The following is a 15308-nucleotide window of genomic DNA, read 5'->3' as shown; positions in this document are numbered from 1 at the left end:
ACAGAGGAGAGCATGTTGTCTCACAGAGCTGTTTTGTGTTCTCACTTGGATGCACGGCTGTTTAAAAACACTGAGACGTGACGATATGGTGCTAGTTGTTCTTTAACATCAACATGCCAGGGTTAAAGTACTTTAAAGTGAAAGTTCAAGAGTTCTTCACTCTGTGCACATAATAACACACACACCATCAGTCCCATGGCAAACCAGGTTCATAGGTCATACTACGCTGTAAGCCTTTGCAGTTTTTACCCTCTTTATATAGGCTAGATAAGGCAGATAAGGCAGAGGAGTGCCACTGGTCTGAAAAGACATAGTGGGATTTTTTTAGTTGTTAAGAGCAGAGTATCATGAACTCTACAAGGTCATCCAAGAAAAATGTCTACCAGCACAGGAACACTGCAGTGAGCAGCAGAAAAGAAAAAAAATTCAACTCCTTTGTACAGGACTGCCAGTATACATCTCAGAAGTGGATTTCTCAGCACACAAACCCAAAACTATCTATATGACCAGATACTACAAACAATAAGATGTTTTCTTTTCATTTATCACGGCAATAAAATGTATTGTAGTGTAAATTCAAGTTAGCAGGAACAACTGATTGATTCTCAGAGGGTCAGGCCCATGTCATGACAGATCTGCAGCCACAAGATGGCAGCAGACCACTGTGAACACCAGAGTGTTTCAGTGTTTCAGTGTTTCAGTGTTTCATCTCGAACTGATCCTCAGTCAGTCCGGAGATCACATTATCCGGAGGCACTTATCCCTCTTTGAAGACCCAGACTGACCCTGCGTCAGTGCTTAGAGAGTTAAATACATTGAAAGGGCTTCTTATTACTTTTTGCAGCTGTGATTTATTGGGTCTGATTTGCATTGTTACAAGTATTGTTTTTGGCTAAATGTGTGATTTTAGTCACAGTTTCCCCTGTTTTCCCATATTAGTTCAACAATTTCTTATAAATAATGGGCCCACTTAAACAACGTAATATGATTTTCTATAGCCTATTCTTCATTCACAGACTAAAAAATGTATGACTTTGCTATGACCATGACAACCCAATAGCTGAGTCAATGCTTTTCTTTTCCTTTTTTTTCTGCAAAGGTATCACATGTCACCATTGGCCCATGCAGCATACAGTAGGGAAGTAAAGGCACTTCCTTCTTCCTACCACACTGGTTGCACTCAAACTAGCCAGTTTAACAGGACTTCAGATATTCGTGACAATGGGGCTCCAGAGGTCCGACAGAGGCCGTTTCAACTGACTTCTCTGCCGTCTTTCTGGAGTGTAAGAGCGACGGCTTGTGTCACTGGGTTTAACCAGGAAAACCATTCAGTTGTAGCGCACTAAACTGGTCGGAGCGCAGCCCTACTCTGCCACAATGGCTGCGACGTAGCGCAACTTTTGGATCCGCGGTGGATGAACGACAGCGCTCCGAGGTGCCTCTAACTTTTACAGACTTGTAGGAGACACCGAGGAGGGAAAAAAACATGAAGAAACAGTTTAATCGCATGAGGCAGCTTGCCAACCAGACAGTTGGAAGGTGGGTGTTTATTTCAACAACATGCATTGTCGTAAGTTGATGTTTATATTCTGGTAGGCCAACATTGTTGCTTTTCATAATTTGTCATTATGGTGTTAACCCTTGACTGACATCTGTCTTTTTGTTGTGGGCGGTGTCGGAAGGGCTGGGCCACGTTTTTCTCTAACAATACCTGCATAGTTCAGAAAGTTTAAGAGGCATCATGTAGCAGTTTAGTGATGTCAAGCAGAAATCTTTCATTAAATTTGATGTTTAATTTTCAGTTGAAGCTGGCCAGTAAAAACGTGTGAAAAATTAAATGGGATTACAGATGTGTTCAATGTATCCAAAGTCACTGTAATATCAATGTATGCACTTACATTGTGTCTAGTAGTAGTAAGTTAGTGGCTTAATTACATTTAGGGCTGCACCTATCAGCTATTTTATAATGATTAATCTTAACTAGGGCGGCAACTAATGAATATTTTCATTATCGATTGATCTGTTGATTATTTTCACGATTAATCATTAGTCACTGAATCTATAAAATGTTAGAAAATGGTTAAAAATGTCAATTACCGTTTCCTAAAGCCGAACATACGAACTAAAATGTCATGTTTTGTCCCGACCAACAGTCCACAACCTAAAGATATTCAATTTACTGTCATAGAGGACAAAAGAAACCAGAAAATATCACATTCATAAAATTGGAACCAGAGAATTTTGACCATTGTTCTCTAAACGATTAATCGATTGTCCAAATAGTTGCTGAATATATATATATTTTTTATCAACTGATTAATGAATCAACCAATTGCTGCAGCTTTAATCTTAGTCAATGTGAAAAAAATCAAAAATCTTGTTTTATCAGACCAACAGTCCAAAACCCAAAGAACTTTAATTCAAAATTACATAAAACTGTGAAAAGTAGCAAATCCTCACATTTGAGAAGAGAGAACCAGTGAATATTTGCCATATTTCTGTTGATCCACTAATTGATTCATTGTTTCAGGTCTTAATTAGATTAATTATTTCTTCAGTATATCATATCTTTCAGTATATCTGGAAGAAATTTTGAGCCCTCAGAAAAATATCGACTCCTTTCTAATAAAACTTGTCCAGTGGAATATTTGTGGGCCCTTTACAGCTTTGGGCCCCTGTAATGTCTCCACCTTTCACTCCAGTAGGGACTGCAGTGCCTAGAGGTATCTATACAGCATAGGGGAGTTACTGGTATTTCTGCAATTGTAGAGCAGGACGTGCACACAAAAATACAATCTACACCATCTCCTTTTCCTCCTTTCCTTTCATCTCCGTCCCCACAGGGGTTTCCAGCCCCTGCTCTCCATCAGCAGCCACCACTGAGAAGATGTCTCCAGTTATTACTGCATTAACGGCATCTTCTTAATGTTTCGTTCAAAATGACTTTTCTAACCAAATAGCCTGTAGCCACTGGTCTTGGATTCCTCACATACATTCCTCCATATATTGTGTAAGAGCAGTAAAACTCAACTGAGCAGAATGACAGCCTGCGTACCGGGAGGCCGAAGTGTTTTCAACCACACACTGACTGTGGATTACTCTGCATTGAGTTTAACCTGCCACATATCCTCTGGTAACAGTTATCCAATACCATGAACTGCTTTAAACCCACCATCCTGCCACACAAATAGGTCAAATGAAACTTGAAAGAACAGAGCTAAAGCTGGTAGACCTTTCTATCTAGTTTACAAACCGCTGAATTTGTCTCCCCCCATGGCAGTTTGTAATGATGTGGTTTTCTGTTTGGCTCAGGAAGGGCCAGGCACAGAGAGTTTTTGTGGAGTAAGCATTTCCATGGTTGTTGTTGACGGGGACACAGCGGAGGGCTGGGGGACGTCTCGCAGCCACAGAGGGGTGTTTTTCTAAAAGAGGAAACCAGTTTGATGTAAATGCGATTAATAAGGAGGAAGCAGTTTGATTTACACGTAGTTGCAGCGTGGTAGGAGTTAAGAGGGTACGGTGTTTATGAATACTTGCATACCTCTGCTGCACTTAGGAGAGATAAGCTTAGAGAGTTCTCTTTAAAAAAACAAATTTGGAATGAAAACATCCGCATGGAAATGTTGTCAGATGTTTTCACTGCTAAAGTTTTAGCATTTTAATTGTGTTTGTGGTTGACCTCTATGAATTAAAAGTCAATGTACATAACAGAGTATATCATACATTGCACAGTTACTCCTCTACTTCAGTTTTCTGTGTTGTTATGTTTTCTTTCAGTTTTCTTTCAGGGTCTGGGCTCCAGCATTGTGGGAGTCTATTCTTAGAACAATAGCTGCTGGCTAGGTCAAAGCTCTACTCCACTCAAATCAATGCTAATTCAATATTGATAGGAATCTGAAAGTTGTGCATGTAGCTTTTTCCTTCATTGGCGAGCCAGTGCAGCCTAATGTGTAATGCGATCATGTGGATCGGTGTGTAGGTGCTCTGGCTGATTGTATCTCAGGCTGTCACCTACAGTATATCTCTACCTTTTTTTAGTTTATCTCTGTCTGTGTTGAAACCACATGAAAAAACAGTTTTTTTCTATACTTGTAAACTTTAGTGAGGATTCCCCTCTTACCCTGAATTAACCCTTTGTTGCTCGGAAGTGCTGCAGGTTATTCCTTTTAATATAGCAAGAAAAGCAGTTACTATAGAGTACATATGAGAAGACAGGTCAGTAAAATGTCCACCCTAAGTCCTCAGAGCCCGTGGTTTTGTTTCAGTTTATTATAATCAGAGTATGAAAATCAGAAAATATTCTCGTTTGGGAAGCTGGAACCAGTGAACTGTTGCCATTTTGGTTAAATAATTGCTTAAACAACTATTTACTTATCAAAATAGTTGCTGATCAAATTTCTCTCAAGCGATTGATTGATAATTGATTACTCGTTGCAGCTTTAGGCTGGGTATCATTTGAAAATACTTAATACTAACCTGAGTTTTGGCACAGATACCAAACTATACTTCTTTAAATACCTTTAAATACTTTGAAAAAGTAAGTAAGTTTTCAATGCAAATGTGACTGTATAAAAATACAGTCTGTACAATAAAAGTACTGATGTTCAGTACCCAGCCCTTGCAATATGTTAGGCCAGTGCTTATGCTTACATGAGACCCAAACATCAAATCATTGATTACTTATAACTAAAAATTATCTATTGAATAATTTTTGATTTCTAGCTTTGTGCCAAAATTGAAAAATCTTTGCTGTCACCTCGACTGCTCTAAAAATCTCTACTCTTGGTACAGTCTTGATACTTCAGAGTGCATTCAAAGGTGTTTTCGATTAACATTGAGGAACATTTCAGGCATTAGTGAGGTAAGCCTGTATGTGGAGGGTGTAGCTTGTGAAGATCTTATTTCTGAGTCTTACAACAGTATTAGGTAATAAGTCTTGTGTGGGAGAGGGGTTAATTGATCCCTGTGAGATGTAAATCTATAGTGTGGGCTATGCCTGCTCTGGTAGAGGGAGGGGAAGAGGTCTTCAGAGATTTGTGTGTGTAGACGTAATGCATATGTGGTTGGTGTATTTGTTAGATATTGATGGGGTGAGTGTTGGCCTTGCTTGCTGGTCTCACTAGCTCAGCAAGATTTAAACCAAGAAACAGGAAGAAATGCACTGGAAGTTTGAGATTATATTTAAAGTGGGGAGTGTGTTTCTTATGTCAGATGTTTATGATATTTTATCAATGTTTCCTACAAGTTTTGGAGTGATGTCACCATCCTATTTTCCTTAGATTCTGCTACAATGTGCAGTGTGTTTTGGTGCATTTCAGACAGCAACAAGCCACTTGGCAACTCCCACCCTCCCCCTTCTCACACAAATACACACACCTTCCCCCTGTTGCCATAACAAACAAGGTGGAGATGGTACAACAGGAAGTGTGCCTTTGGACAGGGTGGAGGAATCCGACAGGTCCATCATGGAAAACAGCCACAGGCACATGTGGTGATGGGCTTGTGCACAATTGTGTGGTTCATAAACTGTAATCAAATTTCACTTTGTTAACAAGTATATCATGTGACGACATTTTATTGTGGATTGAAGCAGGTTGTGCGCTGTGTAACTTTTGCTGCAGGCTCACACAGTGCAAACTGCAGACAAGTTGGGCTGGATAGACATTAGTTTGATGGCCTCATCTTTTACAGCTGAGTTCAGCAAGTTAGCTCTTGTTTAGCTGAAATAAAATGTGTGCATTTGATCCGTAAGAAAACACAGTATGTCATGGAACTGCACTACACCAATGCTGAAGAGTTAGCCAACATGATCAAAACTACATAGTCTTAAAGCATTCAATTCAAATTCACATGCATTTCCGGTATGTTGAATGTGTGGCTTGTTTAGGTTTTTATTCATTTTCAGTCTTTTAAATTTAGTTTTTGATTTGTGTTTCTCTCAACAGGGCTGAGAAAACAGAAGTGCTGAGTGATGACCTCCTACAGGTGAATATGATATTCTCTTTTATTACTGTTCATGTACATAAATGGTTTGGATGCCTCAGACACAGTCTGAATGTCTGTTGAAGCAATGAAATATTTCATGCTATAAAAACTTGATGACATGTATTGTGGGCCGCAGTTTCAAAAAATCGTATCAACAGTGCTGGTATGGTGTTTACTGCCTTTAAATTATGCCTCAATATCAGACCATCATTGGTATCCAACTGCTTATACTATTCTGGGGTTTAATGCTCAGCCACTACCTAGGGTGTTAAGATACATCACAATATTTCGTGCTATGATGACATGCATCGTGGACAGCAGTTCCAAAAGAATTGCATAAACTGGCAGCTGTAGCAGGTATGAGTGGTGTGGTGTGGAAGTGTAATGGTGTTTACTGCCTTTCTTCAAAGCCAGACCATCATTGTTCTCTCTCACTTCTTTTATTTGCGCTGCCTAGTGAGGCATAATAGCATCTTCTGCTAACTTTTTTGCAAACCTCTAAATATCACTTCACCTTGTAAAATGTGACTGAGCAGCAACATTAACCACATTAACCACAGTCTATTTGTGGCAATCTAATGAGATTGTTAGTTCAACAAGTTCAAACGGTTTGCTTTTCTATCTTGATGAAGACATTCTCATTTAGACATTTTTATTCTTCTATTTACTTTTAAGCCAACGGGGATCAGTTGGCAAAATAATCATGTAAAATATTAGGAATCTAAAACAAATCTAAAAATGGTGAAAGTTGGGGAAAGTTGAAAACACATTTAAGTATGGATTTTTCTGTACTATAATAGAGTAGAGTAGAGTTGTTGCATCAAACTATGATCATATACCACGTGTATTATACTGAATCATGAGCTGACTGTATCATTGCACCTGTAGAAGCTAGAGCTGGCACTAAATGTGAACAGGTTGTTGTAACTGTGTAATTTAGTATCTGTCAGGGTTTTATGTCCTCAGGTGTCTAACACCACCTTATTTTACACCACTGTATCTCAGTGCAAAAACTGCTCTTCTTTTAGAAATTGTTTTCTGGAAGAGTAAAACAGGGAAGTAATCAAAGGACTTACAAGTTCTCCATAAAGGCTCTGTTAAAGCCATCGTGCTTTAACAGTTGTTGATGCCAAGTCTCTCTGCAGTTTGGAGTACAACTGCTGGCATTACAACATTCCTCTTGGGGGCCTTTCATTCAGTAATGACTTGCCAGCTCAGGGGTTTGGCAACTGTAGGAAAAGTGCCTCAAGGTTTTCCACTCAAGGCAAATCCTGGCAATGTTCTGTTATCTTGAAATCATACTGGATGTATGCTGTGCATTATGTGCATATGTGTGTGTATGTGTGTGTGTGTTGGGGGGATGGGAGCACTCTGGCTAGTGAAACTGTGAGATCACTGCTTGGAAAAGAGTGTGAATAAATACAAGAGAAACTGAGAAAGACAGAGCATTTTTGCAGAAGAAAGGAGCTATTGTGGAAAGAAAGTAAAGGTGAAGTTAAAAGCCCTCTTCAACTCTCATTCAGTCATAGAAGTCATAGTTTTATGACATGCAAGCAGTGAACTATGAACCCTGGGTGGTTCGCGCACATACAGTAACACACAACACAAATACTTAGCAGTGAACAAATTGAATAAATATTATTAACTAATACATGTTGCCAGTTTTGCTGTAATCAAGACAAACATTTGAGGCTTGGTTTTTGCTTTAACAGTGATAATAGTTGAATTTAGGTATATATGTGCTATTGTCCCAAAAGCACAGAGCACAGACTGACCCAACCCTTCCAGAGAATGCTTTCTCTCGTCTTTGGTCCGTGTCCTGAACGACAGGAGCTTTGTGCTGTGTTAGACATTCCTTTAGCTCCAGCTCTCAGTGAGGAATGTGATTGTCAGGCGATCAGCATAGTGGAAGTGGCTTGGATGTCTTTTGGCAAAACAACTTGAGCTCCAAGTTGCCTGTCAGAATCTGTGTTTTACCAGTACACATGCTCCACACAGTCCATTTTCAGATATGCTCACTGATTACAGTCATCTCTGTAAAATGTGCAGCTCACAGTTTACTGACATAGTCCTGTGAATCAGTGCTGGCATTTTGATTTAATCACACAAGCTGGAAAAGTTTTTCACTCTTTCCAAACATGAGCAGAGAAAGAATAGTTTTTCCTCTCCCTTTTTGTCCTGTTCCCCCCACCAGCACACCCCCACGCCCCCTGCTCTATACAGTCCAACTTGAAATTTGACACTTTGATTTCCATGGTGTCGTAGTAGCTCTTTTTCATTTTTCCATAGTCCTTTTGCATTGGCCAAGGCATTTATCTTGTTTGGACACGTCCTGCCTCAGTGGGAGAGTTGAGGAGGCTGTCAGACTGGATTGTATTGCTGCCTGCCTGGCCTCATACTGGGGAGAGAGTCAGGCTGGAACTGGGCCCATCTCCGTATTTGAATACAACCAAGGATACACAATAGACTGTTATTGTTGTGGATAATGAAGCATACTCATATCTGATACTGTATGTTAAACAGGTATCTGTTAGCTAACCAGCTGTTGAGCCAAACAGAAAACTCAAGAATGGGTTTTCATTGTCGGTGAGAACATCGGCTCAGTCTGACATTTTGGGAAATACGCATATTTGCTTTCTTTGCAAGAGTTGGATGAGAAGATTGATACCACTGTCATATCTGTACGGTAAATAAAAGTAAAGTTAGCCTAGCTTAGCATAAAGACTCAAAACAGGGGAAAACGAGCCTGACTCACAGTAACAAAATCCACCTACCAACACCTCCAAAACTCACTAATTAACTCGTTATATCTCGTTTGTAATGAACAAAATTGAAGTGTAAAAATGACACACTGTGGTTTCATGTGCTGGACTATTTCTTGGCCAGGGCAGTAACTTGTGTTTGCCAACCAAAAAAACGACTGCAAGAAGTTACTATAATCCCAGCCAAGAAATTGTCTGGCACATAAACCCCATAAAACGGCAAATTCTCATTTTTACAATTCGGTTTTTGTATGGCTTAAATAAATAACATGCTAATTTTTGAGCTTTAGAGGTGCTGGAAGGCTGATTTTGCTTAGTTAGCTAGGCCAGCTGTTTCCCCCTGATTCCAGTTTTTATGCTAAGCTAAACTAATTGGCTTTATGGCTTCATATTTAATGAACTGATAGACAGAGTGGTATCAATCTTATCTAACTCTCAATAAAAAAAGAGAATAAGTGTATTTCCCAAAATGTCCAACTACCCCTTTCAAGCAAACATGACTATTCAGACCATCGCTACATTTAAATCCTGTTTCTGCTCTGTCATCAGCCAACCAGCAACTCAGCTATCCTTCCAACAAGGTCAGCCAGCTAGTAATCTGTCAGCCAGCCAGCCCATCAGTCAACCAGCTATCCAGTCAGCCAAAGTAGCTCCAAGCCAGAAAACAAAACTGTATCCGCCCGCTCGGTTCCTCTGTGACTCACTAGACGTTCCACATTTTCTGCTGTGGCAGGTCAGAGGTCACCTGCTTGTTGTGTTTGCTGCTTTCATTTCTGTCTGGAAAAAAAGATGGCAATAACTGGCCTGTAAACCTTTGGACAACTCCCTAACTGGAGAGGTGGGCGGAAGGGATAGTCTCTGTTCTGATAATCGTCAAAGTGTGTTCTCATCTGTGCCCATGATCAGGGAGTTTTCCTGGTTTTTTTCTCCCTTCAGCTCTGACTTAATTTTGTCAGGGTGTTTCTGTGTGTGTGTGTGTGTGTGTGTGTGTGAGTCTGTTTCCTTAATTGAGTTTCTCCCTGAGGCCAGATCTCAGAAAAGTAAATTAGGCTTCTTGAGAATTGAGACTGACTAATTGAACGTTGAAGATGTAAATGCCAGAAATAATCACCAGACTTATTTTTTAGTGGAATATCTGTACATTCCTGTAGATGGAATATTTTTTATTGAAGATGAGTTTAACTATTTTCAAAGTGGCAAACTGATTAAAAACAACATCTCCTATTGATGCTCATTATTAAATCTAGCTCCAGTTTGCATTTGAGTCATTGAGCTAAGCCTCTGATTTTCTAAAAAGAATTTACCTGGTGATCTTTGTAAAATCATGAAGGCGAACTCTCTCAGGCATGCTTCAAGTCACTACAAGTGATAAAGGAATAATTTCACAGTATTGAAATGAACTTAAACCACTGGCTACCTGGAAGATAGAAAATCAACCTGAAAAATGTAAAAATATTGGAAAGAAACATCAATATATACCACCATGACTAATCATATTTCCAGAGGAAAAAGGGGACTGGAGCATACCGATTAATTCACAGCCTTTAATTGTGCAAACAGACTAATGTCTCAACACTACTGTGTCTTCATCAGAGTCGAAGTGGACAAAGAGATGAGGCAAACAACATTTATAGTCAACCTAGACCAGGTGTACAATTGCAATTGGATAATTGGTTGAATATGGTTTTAAATCTATTGGATAATGAATCAAAAGGTGGGAGTTGCTATAGTCAGTGTCCAAGCGCCACACCCCTAACACCATGTCAGAAACAAAAGAACATAGGCCTCTCTTAAAAATACAAAGATAAAAGTTCAAAAAGTACAAGTGCAAACATCCGTCAAGTGTGACAAATTAGAGGAAACACAACAAATTCAGTTCTTCATTTATGCCAAAGGGTTCCAATGTGTTCACAGTGTGAATCCAATATGCTTCTCTGCAGAGCAGTGAGTTGATGATGTGACCAGTGTTGGGTAGTTTTCTAGTGTCAAAATGAACCAGTCTTTCTTTCACATTGCGGCAATGTTTAAACATGATCAGGGGAGGGACATAGCTGATATTATTTAGAGATGGGTCACTTTTGAGGACATTTCAATGTTTAAGGATAATATTTCTGACCCTGCCTGCCAGAATAGAGTACTTGGTAGAGAAATCTGTGATCTGTGAGGAAGTAGTGGTATCACTAGTTTTCTTAACTAACAAGGATTTCCTTTCTGTATGATAGGCCTAGCAGATATATGATGTAGGGTAACCCCTATGCTGGAAACGCTCTTTCATTTCAACAGCTTTAGACTGGAAATCTGTAACAGTGCTGCAGTTTCTGTGCAATCTTGAGAATTGACCAATAGGAATGTTGCGAATGAATTGGATGGTTACTCTCAGCTTTTAGAAGAGTGTTTCTGCTTAGGGGTTTACGATAGATTGTAGACTCAATAGTACTGTTGTTTCCCTTGTAAAGTGTTAGGTCTAGAAAGTAAACAAAGGTTTCATGCTGTTCCATAGAAAGAAAGAAAGATAGTTAGTAGTAGAATTTATGTATTTCAGAAAATCAGACAGCTCTATGACCATGATATCATCAATGTATTTTTTCCACAAAGCAGTCTTGTCATAATAGGAATATAGCAAATAATAATAGGAACACTGTCAGAAATGACTGACTGACAGAATGTCTGATTTTCTGAAATACATAAATTGTTGTAATTGTTTAAATTACGAAAAAGAAAAATAGAGATGCAACTTGGAAAATTAGCTAAAAGTCTTGTTTATCCAGTTTCAAACAGAATATTTTTTCCCCAAAGTTGTTATAATAGTCTTCAAGGATTCTTGAGACACTTTCAGAACAGCAGAACGACCTTCTGGGTTTTTCAAAGATCGTTGGGTGATTATATTTTGAAAAATCTGATGCTTAGCTCTGTGACTCATGAGCCTTAACTGTGGCTAAATTAAATCTATATCAACCGCATAACAATGTGGGTCAAGAGAAGCAAACAACTTCGAGAAGGATATTTAAACTCTGAGACATTTCAAATGTGAAATGTGCAAAACAGACTTCAATATCAAAGACATGATTTTTTTTATACTCTCCGGGGTCTTTTGGTGTACACTCACTGAAAATGCTTTCAATCAACAGAGACAATGCGATCACCCAGTGCCTCCAGTCTGCTGTGCCGCCCACACTGCAGTCACTTGGGCCTCATTCTCTCCTTCTTGGCAACAAGTGTTAGAAGTCTGGATCCAATCGAGCTGTCACCAGATAGAGCTAGACTTCCATGCATTAATCAGAGTTGGGGATCAGCTGAATGATGAGCGAATCAATTGGATCCAGGCGAGGTAGCCAAGTCCAGCTGTGGTCTGGCATGGAGCAACAGCTGCAGGAAAGAGAGAGGAGAGGGAGGAGGACAGACTCACATGCTGTAAAGAGCAAATTAGGGAGGATAAAAGGGAAGGATAAGGGAAGAAGACCAAGATGGGGATCAGACAGCAAATGAGGGGCCCTCAGATGTAGTAACACAGTTGGATGTTTACACTGAAACAGGAAGAGGAAGTGAATACTTAGATGACAGTCAGCTTACTGGGTGCAAAATCAGAGTGTGTGCGTGTCCGTTCTATTCTTGGATCCCGCTACCACTAAACTTCAGCCACAGCAGCACTTAGTTCCAAATTGTGAAATAAAGGCATGGGGTTTTCACTGTTTGGCCTCATACGAAACCTGTCTGTTTTTTGAAATACCACAGACAATTTGAACTTATTTAATTTGCTGCCGTTTGGTTTTAAAGACCGCACCAGTGTTTGTGTGTGTTTTTAACAGTTTAACTATAAAACTTTACTTCAGACCCTTTTCCAAAATATATCAGTTTTTAGTCACTCACTTATTTTTTTGTCAAAGTTATGTTATCACCACATGTTTGTGCAACTGGGAGCAAGAACTGTTCAGAAAACTCTCTCTAGTGGTGTATTTACAACCTGACACGCCAGATGTTTTGTTACACAGAACCATCTGAGAAGTCGTCTTTGGAAAAGGGCAGGCACTTACAAAAAAATGCTTGACAGGTGATTGGATGAACCATCTGTCTATCAAAGTTTTACCTTGCGACGCAGCTGCATTTGCAAGATCACACGATCACACAAGAATCCTCATAGGACGCTGATAGGTCGGGACACAAGCGCGTAACTTGAAGCCTTACGAGATGGATTCTCGCTTGATCTCGTGATGCGTAGCAAGGTAAGTGCATTCAAGAACACTCTGAGATCACAGAGTTGGTTGCCGCTCAGCAACGTTTTTGATGTAAGCCAATACAAAATGTACTTGTCAAAACGGTCCTCTCACATCAAGGTTCTTTTAGTAGCTGTTTTGAAGCTTTTGATCATATCACCTGGTCTTCATCGGCAGATGGAGTTAGCCCAGTTGGCTTAAGAGTTGACTTTCAGAGTTCATTCTTGACCTTGGAAACAGTGGTTGATAAAACAATTCCACCTCAAGGACCATTAAGTAGCTGTTTTGGAGATTTTGATCAAATGCTGTCAACAGCTGTTTCCAAAGACAATAATGAAGCTTGAGTTCTAAAAAATTTCTTTTTACAGTGTCATCGTTTCCTTGTCGTTTGTATTTTGGCTTTGTAGCATACAGTGTTTTTCAGCAGTCAACTAATTCACCAAAGTTTTCTGCTGCATTACCATGTGATGATAATGTAACTTTTACAAATAAAATAAATTATTTGTTAAAGAGTTAAAGTATTTTTTGTGAAGGATTGACTATCTCAGGAATGTTTTAAGTCTCTACAAGTGGTGAAGGAATAATTTCACCATAATTAAGTGAATTTAAACCACTCGCTGCCTTCAAAGTAGAAAATCAACCTGAAGAATGGGATACAGCAATGTAAAATGTACACTGTTTGTAGTTAAAGGGGTTAAATATGCAAAACCACAAGAAGGCCCTTATAATACCTTTTTTTTGAAGTATGACTAGTAGATCAGGCCACCATCAGGCTTGCAGTCAGAATGATTGATGTGTTCATCCTTGATCGTATCTCTGCATTGAGTCTTTATGTGTCGAGACAAACGTTCCCTGTTCTCAGTAAAGATCACAATCCATCAGTCTGTATAACTTACCTGCCATGTTTCCCTCCATCTGGCTGTCAGTGCTGCCTGTTGTAATAACGCTGAGGAACAGACTGCAACACGAGCTAGACAAACAGCATCTTCCATCATCGTTCGATAACAAGAGCAGGATGGAAAGTTTAGAGATGGATGTTGGCTACTGCGGCATCTGTGTTTTGATTTGTTGCTCTCACCTGGTTTGTTTCTTTCGAACAGGAATATGTGCGCTCGGACGATGAAACTGTCACTACACAAGCTTCTTTCATCCTGTTTTAAATCAGTCAACTGAACTCTGCTCACTGTAGGCCTGTTTTGTTTGTTCTGATTTTATGACATTGCATTGCGTGGGTTGTGTGTGTGTGTGTGTGTGTGTGTGTGTGTGTGCGCAGATTGAGAGGCGGATGGAGCTGGTGCGTTTGGTGTCGCACAACACACACAAGAGGCTGGTGTCCTGTCTGCAGGGTCAACTGGGCACAGACACTGAGAAGAGACATGTAAGAAGCACTCCATTTCTCTTTATCACTTGTTTGTTCACCAGCTGCACTTTGTGGAAACACACAACTGAACACACCTTCATACTTTGTGCTTTTGTAAACTTATTATTGAAGCACAACAGCAACAAGCCACAGAGTCAGGATCTCTAACAAAACCTTTTACATTTGTTCTAAGAAAGATGTCTGCACAGAATGTAACTCATACAGGAATTAAATAAGGATGAATCACTAACATCACTGTCAGCATTAGCGAGGCCATGCTATCTTTTGCTATGAGCACATAACATCTCCTCTTATGTAACACATAGATATGAGAGAGACTCAGGAGAAAAATATTCCGCACTGGCAACCTGCCAGTTTCTCTGTTACTACCACAGCCACACAAACACACATGCAGGGAATCACAAATCTACTGTGGAATGACTGTTATATGCTATTTTATCACACGTTTATATTGATTTGTCACTTAAATCATCAAAATGCATGCTTGACATGCCTGCAGATATGATAAAATAATAAATGAGCAATGTTTCTTTAGAAAATATTTAATTGCCTGAATCCTAGATGCTGATCATGAGGTTGTCTTTGCGCTGTTTGTTCAGTTAAGCCAAATCCAAATCACAAAAGCAAACATATTAAGACGAAGAGACAAGCTGACATATCATAGAAAGTGTTTCTAGTATTTTTTGCTCTAGTTCTATCCCAGTAACTACTTAATCTGCTATATTCATTTTGCTGGTCTGCTTACGTTTGCCCTTCCTCAGAAAAAGCTGCCCCTGACGATGCTATCCCAGGCAATGCAAGAGGGAGGCGGTCAGCTGGGGGACGAGAGTCTGATCGGGTGAGATGGAAAACTTAACCGCAAGACATGAACACATGCAAAACCAGTTTCAGAAGCATTTAAGAGGATATATTAAAAGTAATTATTGGAGTGAAAGGAGTGCAAAGGGTCCAAAAAGGAGCTCATGTTTT

General features: G+C 39.6%; 1 protein-coding gene across 4 annotated transcripts in view; it reads left to right on the top strand.

Annotated features, from left to right (window-relative positions):
* Positions 1-806: 806 nt before the first annotated feature.
* Positions 807-15308, top strand: part of arhgap17b (Rho GTPase activating protein 17b) — a 26306-nt gene continuing 11804 nt past the window's right edge. For 2 of the 4 annotated variants that reach the window (XM_044330333.1, XM_044330334.1), the window contains exons 1-5: positions 808-979; positions 1100-1539; positions 5946-5985; positions 14232-14336; positions 15101-15177. In XM_044330333.1, the coding sequence (XP_044186268.1) occupies positions 1487-1539; positions 5946-5985; positions 14232-14336; positions 15101-15177 (275 nt within the window). In that variant the 5' untranslated portion in view covers positions 808-979; positions 1100-1486. Of the gene's footprint in view, positions 980-1099; positions 1540-5945; positions 5986-14231; positions 14337-15100; positions 15178-15308 lie in introns of all 4 variants that reach the window. The other 2 variants (XM_044330332.1, XM_044330335.1) reach the window with 2 other exon arrangements.

The sequence above is a fragment of the Thunnus albacares genome, chromosome 17 (assembly GCF_914725855.1).
Source record: "Thunnus albacares chromosome 17, fThuAlb1.1, whole genome shotgun sequence".
NCBI classification, from domain to species: Eukaryota; Metazoa; Chordata; class Actinopteri; order Scombriformes; family Scombridae; genus Thunnus; species Thunnus albacares.
Note: the sequence above shows the minus strand (reverse complement) of the source record. Positions and strands in the feature narration are given on the sequence as shown.